The 16,242-nt window shown below is 48.0% G+C and overlaps 1 protein-coding gene and 1 long non-coding RNA gene across 5 annotated transcripts in view; one reads left to right on the top strand and one right to left on the bottom strand.

Annotated features, from left to right (window-relative positions):
- The window catches only part of SPAG17 (sperm associated antigen 17), a 300,949-nt gene extending 295,364 nt beyond the window's left edge, over positions 1 to 5,585 (top strand). For 3 of the 4 annotated variants that reach the window (XM_030534846.1, XM_030534856.1, XM_030534826.1), the window contains 2 exons: positions 1,221 to 1,365; positions 2,609 to 3,464. In XM_030534846.1, the coding sequence (XP_030390706.1) occupies positions 1,221 to 1,365; positions 2,609 to 2,745 (282 nt within the window). In that variant the 3' untranslated portion in view covers positions 2,746 to 3,464. Of the gene's footprint in view, positions 1 to 1,220; positions 1,366 to 2,608; positions 3,465 to 4,321 lie in introns of those variants that run through there. The other variant, XM_030534836.1, reaches the window with a different exon arrangement.
- A 6,840-nt stretch (positions 5,586 to 12,425) lies between these two features.
- On the bottom strand, positions 12,426 to 14,025 carry LOC115635751. Its single transcript, XR_003996679.1, has 3 exons — positions 13,895 to 14,025; positions 13,852 to 13,854; positions 12,426 to 12,436 (listed from the first exon to the last, which is right to left on the bottom strand). It is a non-coding gene; the product is annotated as an uncharacterized LOC115635751 (long non-coding RNA).
- Between the last annotated feature and the right edge of the window lie 2,217 nt (positions 14,026 to 16,242).

Here is a 16,242-nt window from a genome sequence, read left to right as displayed (position 1 = left end):
CTCAAGGTTCCTTCAAACCAATGACTGACTTTAAAGGGCTTGGAAAAGATACTCTCCCTCTTTCCTTCTGTACAATCCTCCTTTCCCCCTCCTTCTCCATTCCTATCACTAGTTCTCTCCCAGCTGTAGCAGGCTGGTTCTCCTTTCCCTCTGCTAAAACTAAAGGGAAGGTTAATGGGAAAGAGGAAAGCAAGGACAGAGGGGCAAGGAAGAGAGCAAAGACTGTAGATGAAAGAGGGGGAGGATCCTTTGGGAAAGGAAGGAGGAAGAGAAATTAGACACTTGAAAGAGACAAATAAAAAATGCCCTTCTGTGTTTACTTCTTCTCCAGTAAGTGGTAAAGAACAAAAAATGGAAATAGAAAAAGGAAGAATAAACACAAGGGAGAAAATGAAGGGTTTTAAAGTAATATGGGTTAGTTATAAGAGATAGCAGGGATCATTTTGCCATTGTTAGGCCTTGTTTTACCATGGTTTAGTTCCCAAGTATTGGCAAAATTCTCCTGCTTCTCCCTCCAGCCCATTCTGAGAGGCTTCTGTTCTCTAAGGGCCATGAAGTCAGCTGGGATGGGAGAGAAGGGTATGAGAAAGGGAAAGTGCAGAATTTTGGGATTGAGGCTGGGGTGAAGGGACAATTCCCTTTCCTTCCTCACTGAGCCCGGGATGCCACCAAAACACAGGGCAAAGGTAGATTCACTTTGCTCCATTCCATGTCTGAATGGAGCAACAGAGACTAGAAAAGACTGGCTGGCAGTCTAAAAACAAGCTACTCACCACCTCAATTACAGCTCTTCTGGTAACTCTGTGCCTGCTGCACCTACTCCTTGGGGCATAGTCTCTATGTATTTTCCCAAGGATAAATCTACTTCAGGTTCTGATGGATGTAAAGGCAAACTAACGCATTCTGCACAGACCTCACCAGTCTGAAAAGTCACCTGCTAAACAGCCCTTCACACCAGGAATAAGCTTCTGGGTGTGGCTGAAGTAGAGCCAACACACAGCAGGTGTCTTGCTGCAAAGGAAGAGTTGTGACCCAGGAAGCACAAATAGAGATGAATGGGTAGGGGGACAAGGAGTTTGGCAGTAGTGGGATGGATTTCTCCATTGGTGGACCTAAGGTCCCCCTTTCCTTGTATATTATTTTTGTGTCACTTGTAAGGTACGTGTCCAATTTTATACCTCTAACATGACTGCCTCTGGGTCACTCTGTCTCTCTTCCAGGTGGCAGCCGGATTGCAGGCTGAACTGGAGATCGAGATTTATGCCATGGCAATTGGAGTGGAAGGTATTGAGGGCTCTGGAGAAATTTCCCACCGTATTGAAATTTTAACAGAGAGGGAGACGCTGTTCCTGCCTGTGGAGGCAAATATCCTTTGCTGCCTTACAGTATAGACAGCCCGAGTAGCCTCAGGCGTGGAGACCATCCCCAGCTGTACTCAGGCCTCCTTTCTGAGGCACACTGCTGAGCTGAGAGACGGACCCCGACTGCAAGTGATGTCAGTTGCACAGGGTGGGAAGCCCGGACAAACTGGAGGGGAGGAATGAGACCAGGAAGGCAGCCCCAAGACATGGCTTTTGGGGAATAATTGGAAAGAGGGACAGGAGGGTGCACACACCCCAGTCAGGGGCTCAAAATCCTTATTAAATGTTTAGATGATATTTAAGGAGCTGGGTCCCACTGGCTGGACGCTGAGCACACAGATAGGGACCATCCCTACCTCAGCAGGCTCATAGCGTGAAGGCAGACACAGAATTGGGGGCAGGGCTATAACTGCATAAGCAGATGAATTGAGCCAGTTTGCTTGGTTATATTTTGTTGCTTGGCATTTTTTTCTTTTCTTCTGGCTGTTTAATTGGGACTAGCGATCTGGTGACAGGGAAAAGCAACTTTAAGAAGCATTAGTCCCCTTTGCCTCAAGCCTCAGAAATGTTCTTTTCACACTGAATGACAGGCTGGTTTTCACAGGGGGGAGTATTTTGGCAGGAGGGAGGATGAAGCAAATGGACTGCTGGTTAAAGGGGAGGGATTGCCAGGTCTGGTAGTCCGTACGAGGAGGAACAAAGCAAGGCTACGTGCGCAGCTCTCCTAGCAGCATGTTAGTGACTCGTACTCCTCAACGGAAGAGTCCCCACTCCTCCCAGGTTGGAGAAGGGATGGTGGCCCTTCTAAGGTGACAAGGGGGCAGTTACTGCCAGTTAAGGTGGTGCTTCCTATCTTGTGGACCCCTGTCCTGTGGCAGCTAGACTGAAGCCATCCTCAGCTAATTGACATTGACCCAAAATGCTCTTTGCTGGCAAATCCTATCAGTTATGGAGCTGGGCTGGACAAGGACTGGTGCCCCGAGCAGCGAAAGCCTCCTTATTCGACTCCCAGTCACACAGTTGTGACTCATTCCCACCCCCGCCCCCACAGTGAGCCATCGCTTTCCCCTCTTCCCATGTTTTCTCTTTCCCCCAACCCCCATAGCTCACTTTGGTGTCTGAGCTGGGTCAATGGTTTGGACTCAGATCCTTGTGAAGGCCTCTCATCTCCAGAGCATATTCAGGCCTCTGCGCCCCAGGTTTGTTTGTGTAAAAAATAGAGTTTACACCCTTAACAAGTATCTCACCAGTGTTAACAGGTGATATTTATGAGCGCAGGCCACAGGGTTACCCTGAGGGGGGCCAGGCAGCTACAGTCCGGCTGGTTTCTACAAGTCCCACCCCCAGGTTCAGGATTATACTACCCCACAAACTTCCTGGATAACGTAAGTGCCGCCGATGAATCACTGCAACTTCGAGTATTAGCTGAGCCTTATCTTGGCGACTCGTCCACCCCAGGATCAAGTCCTGCACCACCGACAGCAGGAGCCAGACACAACTGAGTGTTCATGTATTAAAGAGAAATGGTTGGATGATGGTAATGAAAGGACTTACCTGCTACAAGTTTTCCCAATTACTCAGTCCCAAAGAAGTCACTCCCAGCAGAGAGGCACAGTCTCTGTTTATCGTCTCCACCTAAACCCCTTGGCAGCTATGCTCTTCTCTCCCACTAGCTCCCCCATTCGCTGTACATCCACCTGCACAGCAAGAAGGTGGCTTTCAGCAAGTAGCAGCTTTTTAGATGCAAATGGCTTTTTTGGTGTTCTGAGTCTCACTGGAGTCAATAGGGCTCTGCCTGTTGATGCCAAGACTATTCCATGAAATTCTGTAATTGATCAGAAGCAGTGTTCAGACATTATACAGATAAACACCATTGAGTTTAGCATAGGGCCTCCTCTCACTCTGCCAAAAATATAGTCGCACTATTTCCTTTTTGAATACCAAAAATATTTCTCAAAGTTTCATAGAATCATAGTCTTTAAGGTCAGAAGGGACCATTATGATTGGTGCAGGCCCCAGAATCTCACACACCCACTCCTGTATCAAACCCCTAACCTATGTCTGAGCTATAGAAGTCCTCAAATTGTGGTTTAAAGACTTCAAGGTGCAGAGAATCCTCCAGCAAGTGACCCGTGCCCCATGCTGCAGAAGAAGGCGAAAAACCCCCAGAGCCTCTGCCAATCTGCCCTGGAGGAAAATTCCTTCCTGACCCCAAATATGGCAATCAGCTAAACCCTGAGCATGTGGGCAAGGCTCACCAGCCAGATACCCAGGAAAGAATTCTCTGTAATAACTCAGATCCCACCCCATCTAACATCTCATCACAGGCCATTTGGCATATTTACCTGCTAATAATCAAAGATCAATTAATTGCCAAAATTAGGCTATCCCATCATACTATCCCCTCCGTAAACTTATCAAGCTCAATTTTAAAACCAGATATGTCTTTTGCCCTTACCGCTCCCCTTGCAAGGCTGTTCCAGAACTTCACTCCTCTGGTGGTTAGAAACCTTCATCTCATTTCAAGTCTAAACTTCCTGATGGCCAGTTTATATCCATTTGTTCTTGTTTCTACATTGGTACTAATCTTAAATAATTTCTCTCCAACACGTGGCACATGCAAACTACTGTACCTGATTGTGTGGGTGAAAAGCTTTGAGTGTTCAGTGTGGCCATCCCAAATCTATGCTCATATCTTTTATGCCATGTCCACCTTAATTTATTAAAGAGCTTTGTGAAGTTTATGTATGTGAAAAATCCCTTTGCATGCCAATGTTCCCTTCCACTAGCAGTAACACAGCACAACCCCCCCCCTCCCCACAGCTAGTGGGAGCAGCTGCAGTGCTTGTATCACAGTTTGAAAGATGGCTGGAGACAATTAAGTGCTTCTGTTGCAACAAGGGTAGATTTCTTTTTGCTTCTCTTTATTCTTGTTCATTTTCTTTGCTCTTTCATTACAGATCAGGCCAGGAGGGGGTAACAGCAAAAGCAGCAGCACTGAAAGACAGATTTTAGTCCAGCATTATAGTATAAATATTATCCCAGTAAATGTACTGACCAAATCAATTCAGACCAACTTGAGTATTAAATGATTGTTTCCTCTCACCATACTCAGTTTAGGCTCATTTGTTTCATGCCTGTAACTTAATTGTCTGGCCCCTGTCACATTCTTGACCAGCTTTCTCATACCTTCATGATGGAGGTGTTCAAGGCTGCAGGGAACCTATTGGCACTCAGGGGGCCGCCTTCACCTCCTGAGAGGGTGAAGTCACTGGCACCGATCCCAGGCCTCATATATTCTGTGGGCAAGCTGGCAATGATGTCCACCATGAGGCCATCCCCATTACATCAACCCCTGGCACCAGAGGTTTCTGTGAGGAAACCCCTCCGGTGCCCAAGCTGGCACCAATCCCAGGCACCAAGAGGCTCAGCTCCTCCCTGGTCATCACAATCAGAGACCTCAGAGTCAGGAGTCCTCTCGCTCTAGCAGGAGCAGAAAATCCCGCTCCCACTGCGACAGTCATCCCTACGTGGCACCCTGGCAGGACCAGTGGCCCTTCTGGACACCCTGGGCCTATCCTCAAAGCCAGGACTCCAGATTCGCATCGGTGCTCTCAATCTGGGGTGCTCCGACAACAGCGCCGGCTGCTGCACCATCCTCAGCACCAAATCTGGCGTCAACCGCAGCTCCAGTCCCTGTGTCTACCACGGCACAGAACTGACCGCGGCACCATCTGTCCTTGCCCTGCAGGACCCCAGGGGGCTGAGGGCAGTGATCAGACCCCAAAACCAGCCACTTCTCATCCTCTTCATGGCTGGGTGAGGCGGTGGTGGCCACCTCACCCACTCTAGCCTTAGAGGACACTAGGGTCCTTCAGCACTTGCTGAGACAGGTGGCCCAGAACCTAAATATCAAAATGGAGGTGGTGTTGGAGGAAGCTGACCCAATGGTTGATATTCTCTCCCTGCCCGGGCCATCCCATATTGCACTGCTGCTGATCAAAATGGTTTAGTGATGCCACCAAGACACTGTGGGAGACCCTGTCCTCACTGCTGCCTATTGCGAAAAGATATGAGAGGAGGTACTTTGGTCCTTTGCGTGGGTATGAATATTTGTACATCCACGCCCAGCCGGACTCCCTGGTAGTGGATGCTGCTAACCAGCATGAGTGACAGAGCTACCAGGGGCCCTCTCCCAAGAATGATGAGGCCAAGAAAGTGGACCTTTTGGGAAGAAATAAAAATACTCAACTGGGGGTTTGCAGCTACGGATCTCTCCGTGGGGCAATGCAAAAGTTCACTGAACTTCTGTGGTCTGACTCTCGTGCAGAGTTCTTCGCACTAGTAGAGGAGGGCAAATTGATCTCCCGTGTGTCCCTGCAAGCGGCCTTGGATGCAGCCTCCCACACGATGGCTACTGGGGTGGCCATAAGAAGGAGTTCTTGGCTGCAGGTCTTGGGCCTACCATTCAAGGTGCAGCAGATGATTCGGGATCTCCCCTTTGAAGGTCAATTGCTGTTTTCAGAAAAAACTGACTCTCGTTTGCACAGCATCAAGGACTCTTGGGCCACCCTGAAGTCCTTGGGCCTTCACACGCCTGTGACCCAGAGGAGGCACTTCAGACCTCCCCCACCCTTGAGGAATTATCAGCCTCAGATGAGGCAGACAGAAGGAGTTACATAGGAGGAACAGGAACTCGAGAAAGAGACCTCATCCTTCCTCCAGCCAGGATTCTGGGCAGTTGAAATCTTCCTCAGGCCAGAGGCAGGCCTTTGAAGGTGCGTTCGGGGGCGACACACCGGCTCAGAGACTGGATCCTCCCCACCTTACCTTTTCGTCCCATCTATCTCCTTTCTACCCTGTGTGGGCCCGTATTACATTGGACCGTTGGGTGCTCCGCACAGTAGAAAGGAGATATTCACTCCAATTCTCGGCTCTCCCGCCCTTCCACCCCCCTCCCCAGTCCCTCTTCAGGGACCCCTCTCATGAGCAACTCATTATCCAGGAGGTGCAATTGCTCCTTCAGCTGGGAGCAATGGAAGAGGTTCCTCAGGATTGCAGGGGCCTTTATTTCCAGTATTTCCTAATACTAAAAGTCAAAGTGGAGCTAAGACCTATTCTAGACCTGCACAAACTCAACAAGTTCATGAAGAAACTCAAGTTCTGCATGGTCTCGCTGGCCTCCATCATCCCTTCCTTGGATTCAGGGGATTGGTATGCTGCCCTTGACTTGAAGGACACTTACTTTCACATAGCAATAACTCTGTCCCACAGAAAATACCTCAGGTTTGTGGTGAGCAACAAACACTACCAGTTCACAGTCCTCCCATTCGGTCAGTCAGCGACGCCCCATGTATTCACCAAGTGCATGGCAGTTGTGGCCGTATTCCTGCGCAGGAGACAGGTACAGGTGTTCCCGTACCTTGACAACTGGCTAATCCAAGGCCGCTCCAGGGCTCTAGTAGAAGCGCAAGTCGAATTCATCATGGCAACTTTCAACACACTGGGCCTTCTCCTGAATGTGGGAAAGTCCACTCTGCCGCCTGTTCATTGGATAGAGTTTATAGGGGCAGTTCTGGATTCGACCCAGGCCAGGGTGTACCAGTGGGAATAGAGGTTCCAGGCCATGGGCAACATCATTCAGCATCTCAGACAGTTTCCCACCACCATAGCACGAAATTGCCTAAGACTCCTGGGACACATGGCTGCGTGTATCTATGTGGTGCAACACACCAGCTCAGACTTCAGCTGCTCCAATCCTGGCTAGCCTCAGTGTATCAGCTGGTTTGGGACAGTTTGGGCAGGGTCGTGATTTTGCCTTCCCATGTCCTCGACCCACAGGTGGTGTGTGCTGGGGTTCCCTTCACTAGCCCGCAGCCAACTCTCTCACTGGTGACAGATGCATCAGACTTGGTCTGGGGGGCACACCTGGAAGACCTCAGAACACAAGACCTCTGGTCACAGGCAGAGCTGGCTCTCCACATCAATGTCAGAGAGCTCAGAGCAGTGCACCTAGCATGCCAGACTTTCCGAGCCCACCTAACAGGCAAATGTGTTTCAGTTTATACGACAACACCATGGCAATGTTCTATATCCACAAACAGAGGGGTGCACACTCCTCTCCCCTGTGCCATGAAGCCCTCATGCTGTGGGACTTCTGTGTGGAGCATTCGATACACTTGCAAGCTTCATACCTCCCTGGGTGCAGAACGAGTTAGCAGACTACTTCAGCAGGTCATTCCTAGACCATGAGTGGCCCATATGCCCGGATGTCACGAACTCCATCTTCCAACAGTGGGGGTTTCCCCAGGTAGACCTCTTTGCCATGCAACTCAGTTCTGCTCCTTCCAGAACCATAGTCTGAGCTCCAGAGTGGACACATTCCTATTACCGTGGAGAGATCATCTCCTGTACGCATTCCCACCCATCCTCATTCACAAGGTGCTCGTCAAGATACAGAGGGAAGAAGCTTTGGTGATATTGATAGCTCCGGCCTGGCCTCGCCAGAACTGGTACACATCCCTCCTCAAGTTGTCTGTGGCAGTAGCACTCATTCTACCACTGGTCCTGGACCTGATCATAGAATCATAGAATATCAGGGTTGGAAGGGACCTCAGAAGGTCATCTAGTCCAATCCCCTGCTCAAAGCAGGGCCAATCCCCAACTAAATCATCACGCAGGACCACGGCCGACTCCAGCACCTGAACCTAGAGTCGCTCCACCTCACGGCCTGGATGCTTCATGGCTAAACACCGTGGAGCTGTCCTGTCAGACCCGGTTAGACAAGTCCTCCTTGGCAGTAGAACACCCTCCATTAGCGCTACCTACCTGGCCAAGTGGAGGAGATTTTCAATCTGGATGGTGCAGCATCATTCTTCCCCGACGCTCACCACTTTCCTGCTTATATTGGACTACCTCCTTCGTCGTAAACAGCGGGGCCTGTCCATGTTGTTAATAAGAGTTCATCTGGCTGCCATTTCAGTATTTCCTACAGGTGCAGAGGGACAGTCAGTCTTCGCCAACCCTATAGTCAATTTCTCAAAGGTCTTGACAGATTATATCCACACATCAGGCAGCCGATCCCACCTTGGGACCTTAACTTGGTTCTTTCCAAACTGATGGGTCTGCCCTTTGAACTACTGGTGACATGCTCCCCACTCTCTCTCGTACAAGGTGGTGTTTCTGATAGAGATAAACTCAGCCAGGAGGGTGTCTGAGCTCAAAGCCTTAACATCAGATCCCCCCTACACTGTGTTCTACAAGGACAAAGTTCAGCTCAGGCCTCACCTGGCTTTCATCCCGAAGGTTGTCTCCCAATTTCTAATCAACCAGGACATCTTCCTCCTAAGTTCTATCCTAAGCCGCACTCGAGCAGTAGGGAGCAGAGGCTCCACTCACTGGATGTCCGCAAAGCGCTAGCCTTTTACATCGAGAGAATGAAGCCACTCCAAAAATCCATCCAACTATTAAAGGCTGTGGCAGACAGAATGAAAAGGTCTTCCTGTCTCTTCTCAGTGGATTTCATCATGGATCACATCCTGCATACATGAGTGCTATAACCTGGCAGGGGTGACTGCCTCTCCAATTATTGCGCACTCAACCAGGACGCAGGCCTCCTCAGTGGTGTTTCTGGCACAGATTCCTATCCAGGAAATTTGCAGAGCATCGACATGGTCCTCCATACACACTTTCACCATGCACTATGCAATCACCCAGCAGGCCAGAGATGACGTGGCCTTTGATAGAGCAGTGCTCCAATCAGTGTACAACTCCAATCCTGCTTCCTGAACTTGGCTTGGGAGTCACGTGACTGGAATTGACATGAACAAGCACTCAAAGAAGAAAAATGGTTACTCACCTTCTCGTAACTGTTGTTCTTTGAGATGTGCTGTTCATGTCCATTCCAATACCCTCCCTCCTACCCCTCTGTTGGAGTAGCCGGCAAGATGGAACTGAGTGGGGATCAGGTCAGCAGGACCCTCTATTGGGCACCATGAGGCTGCAACTCCAGGGGGTGCCCAGGCTGACCCTATGGATACTACTAAGGGAAAATCTTCCAGCACACCTGATTGGAATGGACATGAACAACACATCTCGAAGAACAGTTACGAGAAGGTGAGTAACCGTTTTATCTATTCTGCCGCACTTGTTAAGCTGGGTGCAAGCAAACAATATGCATTTTACGAAGGCCACCTGTAAAGTTGTACATCTAGAAATAAAGAATGTAGGCCTTAAGATGTGGGGGCTCTATCTTGGGAAGCAATGACTCAAAGAGATTTTGGGATGTGGGGGGAAAGGAAAATAATCTGCTGAACGTGTATTCCCAATGCAACACTGTGGCCAAAAGAACTAAGGCAGTCCTTGAATGCATAAGCAGTGAAATCTCTAGTAAGAGTACAGGAGTTATTTTACTTCTGTATTTGGCACTGGTGCAACTGCTGCTAGAATACTGTGTATGTAGAACTGGACACAATTAAAGACGGGGGGTGATAAATTGGAGAGGATTCAGAGAAGAGCCACAAGAATGATTAAAGGATTAGAAAACCTGCCTTAAAGTGGTATTCAAGAAGCTCAAAGAGAAGGTTAAAGGATGATTTGATTACCTATCTATAAGTACCCATAGGGAACAAATAATTGATAATCACAGAAATGTAGGACTGGAAGGGACCTCAGTAGGTAACCTAGTCCAGTTTCCTGCACTGAGGCAGGACTAAGGATTATCTACACTACCCCTGACAGATATTTGTCTAATCTGTCCTTTAAAATTTCCAAACCAGAGATTCCACAACTAAGTAATTAGTTCCAGAGCTTAATTATGCTGACAGTCAGGAAGCTTTTCCTACTGTCTAACCAAAATCTCCGTGGCTGTGATTTTGCCCTGGTCTACACTACATGTTTAGGTCGAATTTAGCATTGTTAGATCGATTTAACCCTGCACCCATCCACACGACAAAGCCATTTTTGTCGACTTAAAGGGCTCTTAAAATCAATTTCTGTACTCCTCTCCGACGAGGGGATTAGTACTGAAATCGACATCACTGGATCGAATTTGGGGTAGTGTGGACGCAATTTGATGGTATTGGCCTCCAGGAGCTATCCCAGAGTGCTCCATTGTGACCACTCTGGACAGCACTTTCAACTCAGATGCACTAGCCAGGTACACAGCAAAAGCCCCAGGAATTTTTGGATTTCATTTCCTGTTTGGCCAGTGTGGCTAGCTCATTAGCACAGGTGACCATGCAGTCCCCAAAATTGCAAAAGAGCTCCAGTATAGACCAAATGGGAGGTACTGGATCTGATTGCTGTTTAGGGAGATGAATCCATGCTATCAGAACTCTATTCCAAAAGATGAAATGCCAAAATATTTGAAAAAATCTCCAAGGCATGATGGACAGAGGCTAAATCAGGGACCTGCAGCAGTGCCACGTGAAAATTAAGGAGCTCAGGCAAGCCTACCAAAAAACCAAAGAGGCAAACGGCCACTCCAGGTCAGAGCCCCAGATATGCCACCTCTATGATGAGCTGCATGCAATTCTAGCGGGGGGCCCTACCACTATCACATCACTGTCCATGGACGCTGCAAGGGGGGAGTCTCATGCAACAGGGATGAGGCTTTTGGGGACGAGGAAGATGAGGTGGAAGAGGATAGCGCACAGCACACAAGCGGAGAAACCATTCTTCCCCACAGCCAGGAACTGTTTGTCACCCTGGAGCCAATACCCTCCCAAGGCGGGCTCACGGATCATGATGCTGGAGAAGGCACCTCTAGTGAGTGTACCTTTGTAAATAGAATGCATGATTTAAAAGCAAGCGTGTTTAATTATTAATTTGCCCTGAAGATTTGGGATGAATTCACGGCCAGTACAGTTCCTCCTTTTAAATGGCCACCCCAACAGGTGCTTGGTATGGGAAAGGAGGGCACTGCTGTTTGAAACCATTCCTATATGTTATGAAGGTTGAAGAAGCTGAAAGACTGTGGCTTACCAGGGCTGCCTGCAAGCCGAATTCTGTTGCCCGGCCCTGCATGTGTGATCTCTCATACCAAACCAGCAGGCCCTCAATATATGAGGCAATATGCGACCTTGTACCTAAAGCACATGTGCTATGTAATGTTAACAGCTTGGTTCACCATGAAAGAGTCTACCCATTGTGTTCTAAAATGTATCTTTTTAAATACTACTCTCCCTTTTTTTTCCTGCTGCAGCTGCAAATGTTTCAGTGCTCCCCCCCCCCCCCACATTATCTCCATCCCAGAGGCTAGTGCAGATAAGGTGAAAAAAAACCACACTCACAATGAAATGTTCTCTGAGCTTATGCAATCCTCCCGCACTGAAAGAGCTCAGCAGAATGCGCGGAGGCAAACAATGTCAGAGTCCAGGAAAGCAGAAAATGAACATGAGGACAGGCGGGACGAGCAAGATGAGAGGTGGCAGGAGTAAGATGACAGGTAGCGGCAGTGTGATGAGAGGAGGCAGGATGCAATGCGGAGGCTACTGGGGGATCAAACTGATACGCTCTGGCATTTGGTGGTGCTGCAGAAAAGGCAGCAGGAGCACAGACTGCCGCTGCTGCCCCTGTGTAACCACCTGCCCTCCTCCCCAAGTTCCATAGCCTCCTCACCCAAGAACACGGGGGGGGGGCGGGGCGGAGGGCCCTCCGGGCATCCAACCACTCCACCACCAGAGGACTGCCTGAGCAACAGAAGGCTGGCATTCAATAAGTTTTAAAGTGCAATGTGGCCTTTTCCTTCCCTCATCCATCACCCCACGTGGTGCTTCCCTCCTCCCCCAACCCTCCCACGCTACCTTGGCAGTTATCCCCCTATTTGTGTGATGAATTAATAAAGAATGCATAATTTTGAAACAATAAGGACTTTATTGCCTCTGCAAGTGGTGATCGAAGGGGGGAGGGCAGTTGGCCTACAGGGAAGTAGAGTGAACCAAGGCGGTGGGTTTTCATCAAGGAGAAACAAACAACATTCACTCCGTACCCTGGCCAGTCATGAAACTGGTTTTCAAAGCTTCTCTGATGCGCAGCGCACCCTGCTGTGCTCTTCTAATCGACCTAGTGTCTGACTGTGCGTAATTAGCAGCCAGGCGATTTGCCTCAACTTCCCACCCTGCCATAAACATCTCCCCCTTACTTTCACAGATAATGTGGAGCACACAGCAAGTGGCAATAACAATTGAAATATTAGTTTTGCTTAGGTCTAACCCAGCGCACTTTTAAACATCCAAATGCACATTCTACCACCTTTCTGCACTTGCTCAGCCTATAGTTGAACTGCTCCTTACTACTGTCCAAGGTGCCTGTGTAAGGCTTCATGAGCCAGGGCATTAAGGGGTAGGCTGGGTCCCCAAGGATAACGACAGGCATTTCAACATCCGTAACAGTTATTTTCTGGTCTGGGAAGTAAGTCCCTTCCTGCAGCTGTTCAAACAGACCAGAGTTCCTGAAGATGTGAGCATCATGTACCTTTCCCAGCCATCCCACGCTGATGTCGGTGAAATGACCCTTGCGATCCACCAGTGCTTGCAGCACCATTGAAAAGTACCCCTTGTGGTTTATGTACTGGCTGCCAAGGTGGTCTGATCCCAAGGTAGAGATATGCGTTCCTTCTATCACCCCACTACAGTGAGGGAATCCCATTGCAGCAAAGCCATCCACTATGACCTGCAAATTTCCCAGAGTCACTACCCTTAATAGCAGCAGCTCAGTGATCTTGTTAGCTACTTGAATCACAGCAGCCGCCACAATATATTTACCCACTCCAAATTGATTCCCAACTGACTGGTAGCTGTCTGGCAGTGCAAGCTTCCAGAGGGCTATCGCCACTCGCTTGGGAACTGTGAGAGCTGCTCTCATCTTGGTATTCTTGTGCTTCAGGGCAGGGGAAAGAAAGTCACAAAGTTCCATGAAAGTGCCCTTACACGTGCAAAAGTTTCGCAGTCACTGGGAATCATTCCAGACCTTCAACACTGTGCAGTCCCACCAGGCTGTGCTTGTTTCCTGGGCCCAGAATCGGCATTGTTTCCTATGGCATGAACCTGCCTCATTACCACCATGACGTCCAAACTGCCAGGGCCTGTGCTTTGAGAGAAGTCTGTGTCCATATCCTCATCACTATTGTGATCACGCTATCTTCGCCTCCTCACCTGCTTTTGCAGGTTCTGGTTCTGCACATACTGCAGGCTAATGCGTGGTGTTTACAATGCTCACAACAGCAGTGATGAGCTGAGCAGGCTCCATGCTCGCCATGGTATGGCGTCTGCAGGAGAACAGAGTTGCAGCGGAAGTAGTGGAGGACAATGGTTAGCACCACGTACATTTCCCGAGGAAGAACACACGTTCCCGGGAGACAGACAACATGGAGGAATTCACTATCAAGACATGAGCAGGAGAGCAGTGTTGCAGCAGAAGCAGTGGATGATGACAGGATGCCACGAGAATAGATATTTATATGGTCCTACTGTTAGCAGTCCTACTGCACCGTCTGCTGAAAGCAGTATGGCGTCGGCACAGAAAAAAGGCACAAAACGATTGTCTGCTGTTGTTTTCACGGAGTCAGGGGCAACTGACGACGTATCCAAAACCACTCACGAGACTGTTTTTGCCCCATCAGGCATTGGGAGCTCAACCCAGAATGTCAATGGGCAGCGGAGACTGCGGGACCTGTGGGATAGCTACCCACAGTGCAACACTCCGAAAGTCAATGCTAGCCACAGTACTGTGGATGCACTCCACCGACTTAATGCACTTAGTGGGGACCCACACAATCGACTGTATAAAATCACTTCCTAAAAATAGACTCTATAAATCCGACCTAATTTTGTAGTGTAGACGTACCCTTAAGTTAATTACTTCTTGCCTTGTCCTCAGCAGTTAAATTGTTCTCTTTATCACCCTCTTTATAACCTTTTATGTACTTGAAGTGTGTTACATTCCCCTTCACTCTTTTCTTGTCCAGACTAAACAAACCAAATTTTTTTTCAATATTTCCTCATAGGTCATGTTTTCTAGATCTTTAGTCATTTAGTCACTCTCCTCTGGACTTTCTCCAATTTGTCCACATCTTTCACGTGTGGTGCTCAGAACTGAACAATACTCCAGTTAAGGCCTTATCAGAGTGGAAGAATTACTTCCTATTACAACACTCCTGCTAATACATCCCAAAATGACATTTGCTTTTTTTTTTGCAACAACATTATGCTGGTGACTAATATTTAGTTTGTGATCCACCAGAACCCCCCAGATCCTTTTCTGTAGTACTCCTTCCTAGGCAGTCATTTCCTGTTTTGTATTTGTGCAATTTGGTTATTCCTTCCTAAGTGAAGTACTTTTCATCAGTCCTTATTGAATTTCATCCTATTTATTTCAGACCATTTCTTTAGTTTGTCCAGATCATTTTGAATTATAATCTTATCCTCCAAAGAACTTACAACCTCTCCCATCTTGGAATCATCCACAAACTTCATAAGTGTACTCTCTCTGACATTATCCAAAGTATTGATGAAGATATTGATTAGGACCAGACACAGGACAGATCCCTGTAGACCCCACTGGATGTGCCTCTCCAGCTTGATTGTGAGCTCTTGGAGTACTCTTTTCCAACCAGTTCTGCACCTGCCTTTCAGTAGCTTCTTCTAGGCCGTATTTCCCTAGTTTGTTTATGAGAAGGTCATGCAAGACGGTATCCAAAATCAAGATAAAACAGACTCTTCTGTCTTGCCGACAAAGATACAACATGAGCCAGTGACTGGAAGTTGAAGCTAGACAAATTCAGACTAGAAATAAGGTGTACATTTGTAACAATGAAAGTAATTAACCATTGGAACAATTTACCTATGGTGGATTCTCCATCGCTGGCAATTTTTAAACCAAGACTTTTTATTTATCTATTTTTAAAGATAAGCTCTAGTTCAAAAGGGATTCTTTTAGGAAAGTCCTTTGACCTGTGTTATACAGGAGATCAGACTAAATGACCACAACCATCCCACCTGGACTTGGAATCTATGACTCGATAACACTATATTCTGAGCTTGTGGTATGGCTGCCCAAAGAACAAGCAGTGTATATCAGGTTGGCAGTGCAGGGATTATATATTTCAACCTAGTTTATAAAAGATATTCTGTGCCTTAAAACAAATAATGGATATTTAGCACTGAGAGGTTCCTGGCCAAGATTTTCAAAACTAGGACCCCCTGAAGTTAGTCCCATAAATCCTTAAGCATCTGACTTTAAGTACTGACCACCAAGCAGATTCCATGGGGATCCAGGGTGATTGTCAGAGAACAGATACTAGACAAGATAGACCACTAGTCTGATTTGGTAACTGCGATGTTCCTATTTTCAGAATGTCATGTGTATGTGCACATCTAGTATTTGTATGCACAGTGCTAGTTATTTGCTCACACAGTAACTTGGGCCCACACACCACAGGTATTCTGTGTTTGGCAGAAATGGGGGGGTCAGGCTAAGACCCCTTAAAAGATTCCACTCTGAAAAGTGACCAATGTACAATTCCATATATACCCTTCCATCAACTGCAAAGCACCTATGCTCAGTTTACATACAGAAAGAATGGTTCTCTAACTGCTCTGCAAATTCAGCCTGGGATCTGAGACTCAAGCTGGCTTCTCACTGACATGTATAACCACCAGTAATAAGTTCTGCAGGCCAAATGCTGCCCTCAGGTACACTGGAGTATATGACAGTTATGTTTTCCGTAAATGGTGTTCTTCGAGATGTGTTGCTCATGTGTATTCCACAATAGGTGTGCGTGCTCACCACGTGCACTGGTGCCGGAAGTTTTTCCCCTAGTAGTAGCCATAGGGGGAGCACCCCAGCAAGGAGATGCGTGCTCCCCCCACCCTCAGTTCCT

The sequence above is a fragment of the Gopherus evgoodei genome, chromosome 1 (genome assembly GCF_007399415.2).
Source record: "Gopherus evgoodei ecotype Sinaloan lineage chromosome 1, rGopEvg1_v1.p, whole genome shotgun sequence".
Classification (NCBI taxonomy): domain Eukaryota; kingdom Metazoa; phylum Chordata; order Testudines; family Testudinidae; genus Gopherus; species Gopherus evgoodei.
This window is presented reverse-complemented; position numbering and strand designations above follow the sequence as displayed.